The sequence below is a fragment of the Ambystoma mexicanum genome, chromosome 2q (assembly GCF_040938575.1).
Source record: "Ambystoma mexicanum isolate Mex_15411 chromosome 2q, UKY_AmexF1_1, whole genome shotgun sequence".
Taxonomy (NCBI): domain Eukaryota; kingdom Metazoa; phylum Chordata; class Amphibia; order Caudata; family Ambystomatidae; genus Ambystoma; species Ambystoma mexicanum.
In genome coordinates, this window is record NC_090924.1 from 302,183,223 (window position 1) to 302,199,179 (window position 15,957).

At 49.7% G+C, this 15,957-nt stretch overlaps 1 protein-coding gene across 6 annotated transcripts in view; it reads left to right on the plus strand.

The window, feature by feature from the left end:
- Positions 1-15,957, plus strand: part of LOC138569353 (uncharacterized) — a 1,814,236-nt gene that overhangs the window by 580,231 nt on the left and 1,218,048 nt on the right. For all 6 annotated transcript variants that reach the window (XM_069647265.1, XM_069647261.1, XM_069647266.1 and 3 more), the window contains one exon: positions 14,951-15,013. In XM_069647265.1, the coding sequence (XP_069503366.1) occupies positions 14,951-15,013 (63 nt within the window). The remainder of the gene's footprint in view (positions 1-14,950; positions 15,014-15,957) is intronic.

A 15,957-nucleotide genomic window follows, 5' to 3' on the forward strand; every position in this document is an offset into this window, starting at 1 on the left:
TAGTTCCCGGCCACAAAAGGATCCCAAAAAGGTTTCTTCAAAAGAGGTGTTATCAATGCATGTTTGCCATAGCAACCAAATTTTCTCTAAATAGGCGTTTACAAACTTAGTAATAAGATGGGTGAGATACGTGGCACATGATTTGAACACTGATGCTGAGCAGATGTCACCTCTACAGCTAGTTGTTTTTTTTGTGCTTAGCGTATCCAGGACAGCTGCTTCAGTCACTTCACAAATTCAAAAGGCCCAGGAGGACCCAGCCGATGGCCGAAAAGGGCAGAGGATGGCATATCTTTCAATTGATCTAGCTTGGTTTCAATGTCCCCTTTGATCGTAGTGATCTTGTCAGACATGGCATTCTCAATTTGGGTGCACTGGTTGGCCTCTCTTACAACTTTAATAATATTCGGAGTGGGATCTTCAGCCTCCTTTAAGATCTTAAAAAGTTCCTTGGTGTCCGCGGAGGCTCCCTTAATTCTATTCTTGTACAAATGTTTTTTTGCAGCACCAATGGCATTTGTATGCAAATGTTTTTCTCCATCTCCGAAACGCTTTATTTTTCTTGTATTCCAGATTTTGAATCCAAGTACTAGTTTTTAGATGGTATTTTTTTTAATTCTTTGTTTCAAAGGGGCTAAGCTCTCAACAGCTCTAGTCAGCATCTCATAATCTGATGCCAGTTCAGCCGTTGAGTTGTACTGGGCAAGATTGTTCAGTACAGGGGCAAAGAGGTGGGGTAAAGCAGCTGGGGTGAGTCTACGTAAATTATGACGAAGCACCCTAGCTCAAGGTGGTTTAACATTTATGGATGGAGTCATTGGTATCTGAAAGTCTATAAAATAGTGAACTGACCAGGGACCTGCGTTGACGTAGATCCTATCCTGCCCAATTCCATGTAAGGCCACCCAATCAAGAATTCTACCACCGGAATGAGTTGGTTGCAAAATATTGAGTAAAGCCAAGATTTTCTAATGCTAACTGAATTGTTTTTACCAATGGGTCTACTATGTCAAGAAAGCCCATGTTGAAATTCCCGACAATGATCACTTTGGACTGCTGTTTGGGTGGAAAAATCCTTTCGCAAAAGGTTCATTAGAAAATCTGGCATAAGGTTAGGTGGACAATGCAACACATATAGATTACCTGTGGTGTTCTAGTCCAGTTCGAGTTTGTCTAATAGAATTTCACAGTCCGGTAGTTTCACCACATTTGCCTGGCAAATGGGGAGACTATTGCGGAAAATGAGAGCCACCCCTCCTCCTTTGCCATTGATTTTCTCTTTTCTAAAGATGTTGTAGTCCCTCTGGGACTGGCAGCATTAAAGAAGGGCCATCAGCAGGATAAAAGATTCTGAGGGAGCACAAAAGTCCATATTCTGTTCTATGATAAAGTCTGCAACTTCTGTGGAGTGCTTTATCAGAGATCTGGTATTCAAGAGCAAACGGTTCAGTGGTTTCATGAGGCTGATATTAGCAGATATAGATCCTGGCCCTAAAGCTGGCTTATTAGCAACCTGAGAGCCTTCAGGTTCACCTGCTTTGGTGGAAAAAGGTATCTGCAGGCTAACAGTATTTTAAGTGTTTTTGATTGTTGTTCATTATGCGATTTGTCAATGCTAGCAAAAGCTTCACCGACCTCACCACAACCGCCAGGGGCGGTTGATGTGTACTGTCCCACATCCTGACTCATCATTGAAACCTGCCTGTCATACTCCCAAGTGGGCAAAATTAAAGTGGGGGCATTTATTATACCGATTTCCAATGATGGGTGAGAAGTCAGGAGATATGTTTGTTTAAGCCCCCTCTGAAGTGCTGGCCCCTCTGAGCCGGGGGCCGGCTCTACCAGACGGGGATTAATCAGAGATAACAGAAGGGCTTAGTCATTTCCATGTATTTCTCAACAATGTGTTTCCTTTTCAGCAAATACGGAGGACTAAGCATCTCCAGAATACCAACACGTACTAAGAGCCACTCGATGGAAACCGAGACAGGCTTACCATTGGGGCAGATTGATTGATTGTTTATTATGCGCTTATACACAAGTGTTTCAAAGCGCACTGATGCATGGGAGGACAAGACATAGCGAAGACAAGACAAACTATCTTACTAGGCATGGTACATTCAGATTATGCAAGTGAATAGAAAAGGAAGTGTGTGGGGGGGTGGGCAATAGGGAAAAGTGCACACAGTCCCGTCAGAACATGGGTTAAGTGCAGAGAGATACCACTCTCGTGGGTCGTAACCGAAGTGCAGTAATGCTGCGGCAAGTGCAAGACCCAGGGGCGAGTGCAGGAGAGTGGCGAGGAAAGCTTGTGACCTGTGAGGCTCTGAAGGTACACCAGGCAGCCAGTCTGCGAAACTGAGCAGAAGTAGAGTAGAGGGAGCGAGAGAGCAGAAAGAGGTGGTTAGCAGGGGAGGGGAGAGAGAAGGAGGAGGCGAAGAGGAAAGTCTTGAGTTTCCTGAATTTAAAGAGATCCGGCTCAAGAAGGAGAGAGGCAGGGAAGCTGTTCCAGAGGGAGGCACCTGCAGAGGATAAAGATCTCCCCCCAAGTCTCTGCTGGGAGAAGCGGCTCACCCACAGAGAGTTGGAGGAAGACAAGCGGAAGGCTCGGGAAGGCGAGTATTTAGGAAGATAGCATTGCAGATAGTGGGGCCAGGCCCTAGAAAGCCTTGTGAACAATGCAAAGGGTCTTGAACTTAATCCTTGCAGTCACGGAAGCCAGTGAAGGGAATTCAGTGCCGGAGAGATGCAGTGCCTGGACTTGAGGCCAAGGATAAGTCTCACGGTTCTGTTCTGGATGAGTTGAAAAGTACAGAGGGTAGAAGAGGGCAGATTGAGAAAGAGGCTGTTGCAATAGTCCATCTAGAGAGGACTCGGGCTCTGCAGACAGTGAGCCTCTGGAGGAAGGTGAGAAAAGGTAGAATACCTCTAAGAAGGTGCAGTTTGTAGTGGGACTTTATAGAGATGTCTCATGTGAGACGAGAAGAAGAGAGTGGAGTCGAAGATAACCCCCAGGTTTTTTGCCTCATTGGCAGGTGGAGGCGCAGGGCCAAGGAAGGTCGGCAAGAGCGAAAAAGGGAAGGTGGGAGCAGGGGTCCCAATGAGGGCAATCTCAGTCTTACTGACATTGAGGCAGAGGTCGTTTGTCCACAATTCAGTCGTGGTGTGCTGCAAAGTTGGGTATGAGTGAGAAAGAGGCAGAGGGTAGCCTGAAGGAGAGCTGCATGTCATCCATCTGCGTAACACTGAAAGTTGGAGGTAATGGTGGCTATCATATGGGACAAGGGGGCCATGTAGCCATTGAAAAACCAGGGCGATAGGTTAGATCCCTGGGGAACACTGCAAGTAGAGAGCGTGATAGGGGAGAGGAAAAACACCAGTTCCCCCTGGGATGGGCGGTTGGTGAGAAAGGAGGTTAGCCATGCCAGGGCCCGATCAGTTATCAGGGTATCACAGAGATGTGCGATCAGGCTGTTGTGGTTCACCGTATCGAAGGCAGAGGAGAAGTCGAGTAGAATGAGGACAGAAGGAGAGTTGGAATCAAGATTTGAGAGCAGATCTTCACAGGTGTTCGGAAGAGCAGTTTCCGTGCCTCGGGATGCTCTAAAGCCAGACTGGTGGTCATGGAAGCAGCCAACAGATTGAGTGTGGAAGGTAATCTGGGAAATGGCCAACTCCAGGAGTTTGCCCAGGAAAGGAGGGATAGAGATCGGGTGATGGTTTGCCAGAAAGGAAGGGTCAGCAGAAGGTTTTTTGAGAAGATGGTGCCCAAGGGAGTGCTTAAGAGCAGTGGGGAAAACTCCAGTGGCGAAGGTTGCAGAGGTAAGCCAAGGCTGGGGCAAGAAAGTCAATGTTGTCCTTGATGGTTTTGGAGGGACAGGGGTCCACCTGTTTGGAGGAGGCTTTCATAGACCGGACTGGTCTAGTGACCTCCTCAGGTGGGACAGGGGAGAGAGAAGAGAAAGGGAGGGAAGGGGTGGAGGGGAGGCGGCCAAGGGTGGTACAGGAGATGTTGGTGCATGAGGTGGTGAGGAAGAGAGAGAGGATAGAATAGCCTGTAATTTTGAGGTGAAGTGTGCAGTCGGGCCTGAGCAAAGTGCCTGAGTGGGTGCAATGGTGGAGGAGGGTTGGTTAGTTCCTTGCAGATTTTGAAAAGTTTGGTTGTGTTATCCGATGCCGCAGAGATGCAGGTTTTGAATAAAGACTCTTTTCTTGGAGCGGGTGCAGAGTCTATAGTGCGTTTGGAGGAGGCGGCAGGCCAGTTTTTCAGAGGGTGCGCCTGAGGAATCCCATTTTCGTTCGGCTGCCCTGCACTTACGTTTAAGGACAGCTAGTTCAGAGTCATACCAAGAGTTGAACTTTTTGGTAGGCTTCAGTCGTACCCTCATGACAGGTGCAGGAATATCAAGAGTGTTGGAAACTGAGAGGTTAAAGTTAGAGAGGGCTGTGTCAGGGTGGGAGTCAGCCACAGGAGTGGAAGGAGCAGAGTAGGTGGACGCAAAGGCAGCTTCTGAGACTCTTCATGGGTCGGATGACCTTGTAGATGGGAGGCAGTGCTGGGTTTACTGATGCAAGAGAAGAGAGCATCAGGTGAGAAGAGAGGAGAGCGTGATCAGTCCAGGAGAGAGAAGTAGTGAGGAATGGCTTTCCCAGGTACAAAGGATGGGCAGGCTGAAACCGAAGAACTGAATAAGCCATGTATGGACAGAGATGAAAGGCCCATACACCCCTGGGGACATTGACCTCTACCCCACCACATCCAGAAAACTACACTGAACATTGGGTTGATTTAGCGGCTGATGGGGATTGTATCGATCTTGTGTGTATCCCCAGAAGAAGTATACTGGAGAAGGGGGCAGTTTGTATCATGTGCAGGGCATGGGTTCCCAAGGATGAAGCAGAAAGAGAAAGAAAGGTTAGTTAAATGAGGACTAACTAAAGGGGGAATGGTGGCATGCACGTTCAAATCCTAGCCCCTCCCAAGCGATTTAGATTGCAGAAAAGATGCTAACGCATGAGGAATGCATGGAGGTTGGCGTAGGGGGTTGGGGGAATACCATGGGTAGAGATGACTGGTGGGAGACACTTCTATTGTGAAAGTTTATATCCGATGGAAACTAACCATTTGCTTTGCGACAGTGTCATGTAGAGTACATTGCATGCAAATGATATCTATAACATTAACTAGCACTGTACTCGAGTGTAGGCCTGAATCCTTGCAGGCCGTGTTGGAAGCACAGAACTATGATGATGCTGCTTCTTTCGCTTGATTATTACATTCCACTTTCCAGACATGGCATGGAACACCCACGTACACACACACACACAAATGTATCCAACTAGAACCATGTACAATTAGGCAGGAAAGCAAGCAGCCAAATGAGAGTAGGGCTGCGGCCCAATACTAAGGCCACACTCATGGGAGCCAGGGCAGAGGTCCTGAGCTGCCAAAACACGAACTGAGATTTAGGACACCAGCATTCCCCAGAATAATGGTCTTTCCATTTGAACTACCAGGTGTTCAGGAATAAGACTCCTAAATCTTCATGAATTGGATTGATTAGTGGGACATGTAGGGATTTTAGGTCTACCCCTTGGGAGGAGGATCTGAAAAAGGGCGGGAGCAGAGAACAACAAAGTCTCTGATTTGTACCAGGGAGAGCAAAGGGAAGGCAATGCTTACAAGATTGCAGCGGGGAGGCATGATATGGGGCCCCCTGCGTGTCTGCGATGAGAAGAGTTGCTTTGTTTGCAAGGACCAGGCTGATGTTGAAGCTATCTTCTGAGCTCATGTCAACGGCCAGACATGAGCTCAGAAGATAGCCATTAGGTTGTTCTTTTTGTGTCTGGTTGTTGTGAGGTTAACCCACACTGTCTTAGGATAAAAACGACAGACCTCTTGCCAGAAAAGGTACTGGGAAGCACCGTGTGACCGAATGTGGTACTGGTATTTCCACTTAAGTTATGTGAAGGAGTTTCAGGGACATTCACTTTGCCCTCCCATCAACTCCTCCCAAATCCTACTCCCTGCTTTTGGAAAAGCGGCTTCTCTGGTGTCTGCCCTGTTAGGCCCCCTGCCCCTAGGTGTTTGGGGCAGAGGAACCCCTGTTCTCCAGCATGGGGTCTGGCATGGATTCACATGCTCATGAATATTCCCTGTCAGTCTGGGAATCCTCCGTAAAGAAAAAATCAGTATCCGTTGCGTTTCTGATCTGTCTTTCTTAGTAGTAACCAATCACTGGTCTCTGGGTCATACTGCCCCCAGCCAATGACTGCCCTCTCCCTAAGCCCCTCCCCCGGCAGTCATCCTCAGATTCTTACCGCACGTTCAAGTGTTGGGAGTCCTCGTGCTATAGCTCTTGAGCTTTTACTGCGTTTTCGCGCTTTTTTCAAAGAGATTTTCTCATTTTTCGGTTAAATCGAGCCTCAAACTCCACCGTTCTACTTCCGATCAACGGGGACCCGTTTCGGAATTTTCTACGCCCCTCAAGGGTGAAGTTTTCATCGAGTTACGCTTCTTGGAGGATTCCAGAAGATATGAGGACTACCATGGACATGGCCCAGGACAAGGGAAGCTCGACGCCCAGATCCAAGCTGTTCAGGAACTGCCCTAGATGCGGGTTACAGAATATTTTCAAGGAGGACGAGCATTCGAGATGTCTCTACTGCCTTCATGAGGACACGACGCACGTGGAGAAGGACTGTGCGTTCTGCTAGAACCTATCGGAACGGACCATGAGGGATCGTCGTTCCCGCCTCGCCAGCTGGCTGGAGAAGGGCCCAGCAGGTGAGAAGAAGAAAAGGTCAGAGCGGTCTTCTAAGTCCTGTGAGGGCGCCCCGACAACAGGGGGCTAAGCACCGCGAGTCAGCGGGCACCGGGAGCGCCGAACGGTCAGGCTCTTCGGCTGCCAGGCAGGGCGCGCCTTCCCGGCACCATCGACCACGAGCCAACGCTCTGGTTCGGGGAAGAGGAAATCCGAGAACCTGGGTAAACTTCTGGAGAAGCCCCGGTCGATCTCGAAGGATTCGGCCGAGGGGGAGCGAGGCGGTGCCCCTCCCCCCAAGGTGAAGGCCTCAAGCGCGCCAAAGGTCCCGAAGGCCTTGATTCACCCGGCTAAGGCCTCTATCGAGGGAGTCGTGGCGGCCGTGGCGAAGCCTGGGGAGGCTACACCAGTGGAGGCGATCTCAGGGCCCAGAGTTTCCCTGCCACCGCGGAGGGAATCCTCTTTCCAGCCCATCGACAAGACCCAGGTGAAGACCCCGGTGGGAGAAGAGGGGGGGGGGCGGTGGCCATCACGGACACGGATTCAGCCTCTGAGGAGGAGGTGGTGGAAACCCTGAAGAACCTCAACGAGGGGTTCGAGAAGGTACAATCCCACAGGAGGGATCCCGAAGAGGTGGTCGAAGAAAGCGACAGTGGCGCTGACGAGGCCCCAGTGGAGGAGCAGCCATCCCTCCCGTCGCAGCCATTGCCCGAGCCTCAGGACAACTCGGCGGCCATTCTGATGGCAATCCAAACCTTATGCACGGAGATAAGGACGAGATTACCACGAACGTCGGTGGACGATCCTGATCCGGGCACGTCGGGAAGCCCTCCAAACAAGTGGAGGAGAGTTCACCCCTCCCCGCCCTTCATGCCCCCACGACCCGTGGAGCCCTCATCCCCCTCACCGGACCCCAGGGATGACACGGCGACAGATACGACGACGAGGAGGGATGACGGTGGTGATGACGGGACGGACCTTCCATTACCACTCCCTCGGGCTTCCCCGCCCAACGAAATTGGCTCCTTTCATGCCATGATCGCCAGGGCATCTGAGCTCTTCCAGCTCTGCCCCGAGGAACAGAAGGAGGGTTTTCTCTATCAACGGCGAGAGGCCAAGAGAAAGACGGTCCTCGCGGTACCGTTACTCGACGATATCTGGAACGAGGGACTTGCGATCCTGAAGAACCCGTCCACGACACCTGCCAAGAAGGACAGGTACGAGAAGTAGTACCGGGTCCCAGACGCCGCCCTTTTGTGCCTCAGGGCTCAACCTATGCCGGATTTGGTCATCTCAGCGGCGGCCAGGAAGGCGGCGGCGGGGGCGACAACCTCTACTTCCCCCTCCTGATGGTGAGGGTAAGAAATTGGACGCCATGGGGCGACGGGTCATCTCGTCGGCGGTGGACAATTAAGGCAGCCAACGCCTTAGCAATTGTGGCCCGTTACGACAGGGAGCTATGGTACAAGATAGCCCCCCTACTGGACTTCCTACAGAGGACAAGAGGGCGGAGGCCCTGGAGATTCTGCAGGAAGGTGAGGTGGCGTCGGATCACGCCATATCGGTGGCAACGGACATTGCCGACGCCGGGTTTCGCCAGTTAGGTAACGGTGTTTGCCTTCGACGACAAGGCTGGCTCAAGGAGACAGACTTCCGTCAGGACGTGCAGACCAGGGTTTTGGACATGCCGTTCGACGGCAACAACCTGTTTGGGGAAAACGGTGGATGAGTCGCTGCAGGCCATCAAAGCCGACACAGACGTCCCGAGCCCTGGGAGTCCTTCAGCAACGACGGCCCTTTCGGAGCGCCGGAGGCAGACTGGGGGCCTCCCAAGGGATCAGGCTGTGGCTCCTCTACGTACCGCCAGGCGGCCCGTTCCTCGTCCCAGGAGGCTTATAGAGGTTGCGGCAAGCAAGGAGGATCTCGGCGTCGTCGCCAAGGAGGCCAAGGCGGCAATCCCGCCTCCAAGCAAGATTGAACCGGCCGTAGCGTCGGACCCCCACCGAAGCACCCCGGTGGAAGGCCGGCTGGCAAAGTTCGTCAGCGTGTGGGAGTCCATCTCCACTGACCGTTGGGTGCTGGATGCCCTGCCCACAGGCACACTCTCGAATTCCAAAAGAAGTGTCCCCGTATTCCTCCCGTGGCCAGGAAGGAAAATAACGTCCCTCAACTGCTGTTGGAGGTAAAGGCGATGCTCAAGAAAGGTGCCATCGAGCTCGTCCCCAAGAGGCTCCGGGGCTCTGGAGTATACTCAAGATACTTCCTCGTCAGAAAGAAGACAGGCAGTTGGCGCCCCATCCTGGACCTACGTCGGTTGAACAAATACATCAAGGCACAGAAGTTCAGGATGGTCACTCTCCAGCACATGCTGGGACAGCTGGAGGAGGGCGACTTCCTATCGTCGTTGGACTTGGAGGATGCTTACTTTCACATCCCCATCCTAAAAGGACACAGAAAGTTCCTCAGATTCGTAGTCCAAGGACGCCACTACCAATTCAGAGCGCTGCCATTCGGCTTGAAGTTGGCACCCAAGGTGTTCACCAAGTGCCTAGCATGAGTGGCTGTGCCTGCAGACGAACCACGTCTACCCCTACCTGGACGACTGGCTCATCCGTGCAAGGACGAGCACAATGCGAAGACCGTTCACTTACTCACGGAGCTGGGTTTCTCCATCAACTACCCGAAATCCCATTTGGTTCCGTCGCAGGTGGCACTGTTTCTGGGAGCGAAGCTCGATACGGTGGAACGATTGCCGTCTCCGTCGGAGGAAAGGACGAAGGCCATCTTAGGCAAGGTACAGCGCCTGCTAGCCACGGACGTGGCCAGGGTGAGATCCATCAAGTACCTCCTCGGAATTATGTCCTCATGCATCTACCGAGTGCGCCTGTGCAGGCTACGGATGCGTCCTCTACAGGAGTTCCTCGACGCCCGCTGGATGCAGGTGGCGGGCAGTTTCGAAGACAAGATCCCGCTCAACAAGGTTTTCCGTCGGCCGATTAAGTGGTGGGGCACCCGTGCACACCTCACGGCGGGCACGGACTTCCAGACCCCGGCACATCAGGAGACAGTGACGACGGACGCCTCCCTGGAGGGATGGGGTACACACACTGGAGATCTCCACGCAAGAGGCCTTTGGCTCCCGGAGGAGAGGTCCCTCCACATCAACATCTTGGAGCTCCGCGCCGTGTTCTGGGCGCTCAAGTCGTTCCTCCCGTCCCTCAAGGGCAAAGTCGTGAGGATCTTCACCGACAACACCACCACGATGTTCTACATCCGGAAGCAGGGAGGCACCAGATCCCCAGCCCTATCCAAGGAGGCCCAGGATCTATGGCACTGGGCCATCGCCCAGGGGATGTTTCTGGTTCCATTCCATCTGGCAGGAATATAAAACGCCATCGCCGACTCACTCAGCAGGGAACGGCGCTCGTGTCACGAGTGGGAACTACGCCAGGATCAAGTGGATTGGCTCTTCCAACGATGGGGCAAACCCCAGATCGATCTGTTCGCGACAGCGACGAACTCCAAGTGCCAGAGGTTCGCCAGCAGGTTTCCCCAGCTGAGGAGCATGGGCGATGCTTTCTCGTTCCCCTGGGACGGCCTGTTCCTGTGTGTTTCCTCCGTTGCCGCTGCTGCTTCGATTCATCAGCCAGCTCAAGAGGTCCCAGTGCAGGGATGATCCTCGTCGCATCGGCGTGGCCGAGACAGATCTGGTTCCCAGACATTCTGGACCTCTCAGCGTCCCCACCAGTTAAGCTGCCGACGGACGCAGATCTTCTCTCCAGAGAGGGAGGCGCCATTCTTCATCACAACCTGCAGTCGCTGAACTTGCAGGCCTGGCTCCTGCAGCACCAGAGTTTGGAGGGTACGATATCCCGGCTGACTGCAGAGAGGTTCTTGCAAAGGCCAGGGTGTCCTCAACTCTCAAGTGCTACGGACATAAGTGGAAGAGGTTCTCTGTCTGGTGCCGTGCACAGAAGATCAACCCTCTACGGATTACGGCACCTTGAGTGCTACCATACCTACTTTCGCTGTCCAAAGCTGGACTAGCTCACGCTTCCATCAAGATACATCTGGCAGCGATCTCCCGATATACCAGAACTGCAGGATGGCCGTCCTTGTGGTCTTATCGACTGGTGAAGGAATTTATGAAGGGACTTTTCCGATCGTTTCCGCCGGTGAAGGCTGCTACGTGGAGGTCGACGCACACCTTCACGAGATTCTACTGCGGCGACCGGGATTCCAGGGAGGAGTCCAGAGTCGGCCAAGCAGTGCTGCGCAACCTGTTCGCCTGAAGGTGTGCCTGGTGAGTAGAAGAGTTGCTTAATGTTGAGTTTAGGTAATGCTTAATGTTGAGCCTTTTGCCGCCTCCCGTGGTTGTGCATGTGTGTACTGCTATGTATTCTTATATTCATGAGCATTTGAATCCATGCCAGACCCCATGCTGGAGAAGGAACAAGTTACTTACCTGTAACTGTTGTTCTCCATCATGGGTCTGGCATGGATTCACATGCAAACCCTCCCTCCTTCCCCTCTGCGGCTCGTCACTTGGTCATACTGCCACCTTACGTGCTACCAAATCTGAGGATGGCTGCCGGGGGAGGGGCTTAGGGAGACCGCAGTCATTGGCTGGGGGCAGTATGACCCAGAGACCAGTGATTGGTTACTACTAAGAAAGACACATCAGAAACAAAACTGATACTGATTTTTTCTTTACTGAGGATTCCCAGCCTGACGGGGAATATTCATGAGCATGTGAATCCATGCCAGACCCATGCTGGAGAACAACAGTTACAGGTAAGTAACTTGTTCCTTCCCCGTTCCCCCTTGGCAGAGTCCAGTCCAGGACCCTATCACACATTTTCAACAGATTACTCTAGATAGAAACTGTGATAAGACTTGCAAAATCCCTTGGATCTAACAGTAATCGTGGCTGAGCTAAAAGAGCACATGAACAACTTTAAATCTGGCAAAGCAATAGGGGCCAGACTCTATAATAGATTAAATTATCAAATACAGCACCACCAAATTACTTTCAGCTTTACTGAAGCGCTTATATTTGGCACTCATCTCCAGGCATTTCTTCAACATATGGTCAGAACACAGTAATCATTTATATATGAATAAATATAGTTATTTCTGCATGGTCAGCAACCTCGAAAAACTTATGAACCATCCTGAACAAGAGCATCTAGAAGTATGTCGGAGAACGAGATGCTAAACATGAGCCAAATTGATCCATTGCATGATGCAGGACGACACAAGAGAGCCCAGAGATGAAAAATATTTGCACGTATTGACTTTCAAAACGCTTTGGAGTCTAAATGGCACGTAGGACGACTGTTCTAAACCTTTAGAAAGCAGTAAAGATGAAAAAACAAACCATACATGCACTACTTTAGTCATTGATCAAACATAGTTTTAAAAAATGAGTTTGACAATTTCAGAATAGTTCCAGTTGGCACACCTCTAGCCTATTTCAAGTTGTATAAGCTTTTTACACGATTTCTTGTTTAGTTTTACTCATTTCAATTAAAGTATAATTCTAGTTTGCAAAACCTCTGAATATATTGGTTCTGATTTAATTTGTGTAAAACAAGTTTGACTGTCGCATTATCCAGTTTGTGAAATTCTAGTATACCACCAGTTTGACAACTCCATTATATTCCCAGATGGCATTATATCAGTGTATTTCAAATAGGACCATATCAGTGTTGTTCAAATTTGCTCCATAACCCGGTATACAAAGTACCAGTGTACCACTTTACCATACATTTCAGTGTGCTTCCAGTAGGCAAAACCAGACTAAATCCAGTTTGAAAATCGGAGCATTTCCAATTTAGCACACCCCAGTATATTTGCATTTTTCTACTCCCAGATTTCACATTGCCTGTATACTTCCAGTTTGATAACTGCAATATTCTGTGTTCACAACCCAAACCTAGCCCAAATTCAATGGAATGCAAGGAGAAAATCCTGCTTTTGCAGACCCTACTGAAACGCGTCAAATCACTTGTAGAACATAATGACAGAAGGTGTGATGAGATTCTCAGCCCATCACACTGCTTTCCACCTACTCGGGGGTCTACAAATCTTGACAATGGCTTTGCTGTTGGTGTTTTAAAATATGTAAATCTGTTTTTCAGATAGTTTCCATCCTCCCATACTGCTTGTTGCAGCCCCTGACATTAAAGAGTTTACAAGCATGTGCATTTGTAGTGCATTTTAGCTTGGTTCCATTTTCATATTGTGCATCATTCTGCCCAACTGCAATGTGCTTTGTAAAAAAAACAGTTTTCAAGTACACTTTTTTAGATCTCTTAATTGGCATAAAGCAGAAGAAAAGAATCCCCGAAAATGTATTCAACGTCACAACTAATCTGCACAACAGGTTTCCTTCGCGTATTTATTGGGCACCATGTTAATCACTTCTCTCTACTGGTTACAATCACCAAATGTACCCACTCCATCCTGGTGAGTAGAGATCCTAGAGTCTGATCCCAAAACCCAAGATGGTCTATCCCACCACGCTGGAAGTCGCTCGCTCACTACTCAAATAGTCTTCATCGCTCCCTTGAGGTCTCCTACTTCATTCTTCGCGGCTATCCTAACCTCAATGGAAGCCCCCTAAACCTTACACATGTGGCTATACTTCCCAGATTTCACACCAGACAATACATCCTCTAGTTGTCCCCTCATCACCCTAGTCTGCATCTTAAAGTCCAAGTGCTCTCAAGGCTCTTTATCCCATGGTGTTGCACGACCATTGGTACCATCCACTTGTCACGGAAGTAGTTGCGGAGAGTCAGTGACCCCAGCAATTCCACCATAGTTTTGATTTTGAGTCTTTGTTCACTAGTAAGGGTGGAGGTCTGTGGGTCCATGGCCTCAATCTACCTCTTTCTCTGCATCCACTTTGTCTGAGGCAACCTTTGTAGGGCTGTCGAGCCGGGCTCCATCGCGCTCCTAGACAGTCCCCATTGTTAACAAATCTTTAAAAAAGGTCACAGGTTTTGGTAAAATTCCATCACATCCACTGTTTATTGCCAGCACTAAGCTCCTGCACCATCGGACAGCATTTCTTGCAGTACTTCCAGAGCTTCTGCTGAGAAACATTGCTAATGCTCACTCTACACTGTCGCACCTTCACCTTGCTTTCCACAGCATCCTTCTATGCACAAGTAAAGCATGTGGTCCCTCCTCACTGCTTTCTCATATCAATTCAATTCCTCGCCCATCATACCCTGTAATCTGGAGTACTGCCGCCCTTACATGGGCAACTGCAACTCCCAGAAACTTGCTATCCTGTTCAGCTCTCTGCAGGGAAGAGGAAATGTAGGCACTACCACATCAATTTGTGAGTAACTACACACACACACACACCCCTAGTTGTCACATTTGTCTCCTTTGGGTCCCTCTTTTCTCACCACTTAACATGGGAGCAGTCATTGACTGGTAGAGAAAAGGAAACCCCACAATTGAGGCCTGTGCCGGAGGAGTTCTTGACCCATCTAACCAGAGAGGTCCAGGGTGCCCTCACCGTTCTCAGGAAATGCTTTAAAGACTACATTCTGTGTTGGCAAACATAAAAGGCAATCATTGAGGCAACATGTGTTTTTTTTTGTTTTTGCAAGTTTAGTTGGTTATGTGAGGTAAATGTTCTAAATAAGTAAAGCACGCTATAGTGAGTATGCACAATGATATGCATTGTGTTTAAAGGGTCAAATTGTTATTGGTGTACAGATTTGGCATATGGTATGTTTAAGTTTTTGTACAAGAGATTGAATTCATTTGAAGGAGCAAGCCTTCCACAGTGTGAATCCATTGCCCACATAGCTCTCTGCTTCCATCCTGGGTTCCCTGACATGAGGGTGCATCGTGTCATGATGCTGCACATTTTCTTTCCATCTTATATATATCGTGTTCAAAAAGGGAAAATTAAGTTTCATTGGACCTACAAAGGAAGAAACTTAATCCGTTTTCATTTGTGCATGCAAGTTATGATTGGATGCTTGCAGATGAGGACAATGGTGTGTCTAGCTATATAAGTAATGTAGCATCAATAAGCATTTTAAAAGGTTTGGATGAAAGAACTCTTTGGCATGGTCTCAGAGTGCCAGTATCACATTTTGTTTCGGGTCTCTAATGGAATGAGAGTAATGTGCTTACATGCATCTTGTTTTTTTCAGGGCTCATTCATTTGGTGAATCATCTTTAAGCTTGAGGGCTGCTATACCCATGTTACTAGGAAGGTAAGATTTTTACAGAGCCTCAGTCTTTATTACGTTTTTATCACTGCATCTCACATACATTTCTTTTTCATATTTATAATAACACTCTTAAAATGGTTAAAGTTTTCCTTCATTATCCGCCAGTCAACAATTCTGACTGTTCTTATTTGCCGTAACATGTCTCCTTCTTTGAATACTTCCTACACACTGTACCATACTCCTACGTCCTGTCACTTTTCCTCCATCCTGTATGGGTGTCCCTCGCGAGGGACGGGAAGGGAACCTGTTTTCCACCAGAAAGACATTTCCCCTATACATTTCCTGGCGCGCAGGGACATGGCCTCGGGAGCACGGACTCCCTTAACCCCACCCCCTGGCGCCACATCTGTCCCCTTTTCCATGTCGACTGGAACAGACCGCTCCACCAGCACTCCTGGGTGAGGCCTAGCCTCGTAATTCCACGTGCTTCACCAGTAGTTTATCAAACTTTTTTCCCTTCTATTGCAGACTTGGGAACACCGTCCACCAGTGCCCTAGCTCCGGTCCCGGTGCATGTGGGCCTGACGGATTTGCGTGATTTTTCTGTCACAGAAAAGTCTGTGACGGAAAAGTGTGCATGAGAAATGTACACACCTCAAAAGGTTTGTAAATTTCCCATGTGAACATACACTGCAAACCACTACATACCCACACCCCTCAACATAACCAAACCCTCCTTACCTTTTCTTCACGCTCTGTCCATGCGGCGCCAGTTCCCTTTCACTTCTGTGATCGGGAACCGGCACCACAGGGTTCTTTTATTTTTTACGGCGCAGCTGCAGGGGGTTTTCCCCGCAACCCCTGCTCACTATACTCTGAAGTATAGTGAGCAGGGGTTACGGGGGGACGCCCCTGTTTTTTTTTTCCCCTTTGTCGGTTGTGCAGCGGGGATGTCCCCTTCACCCCCCGCTCACTATACTGTATAG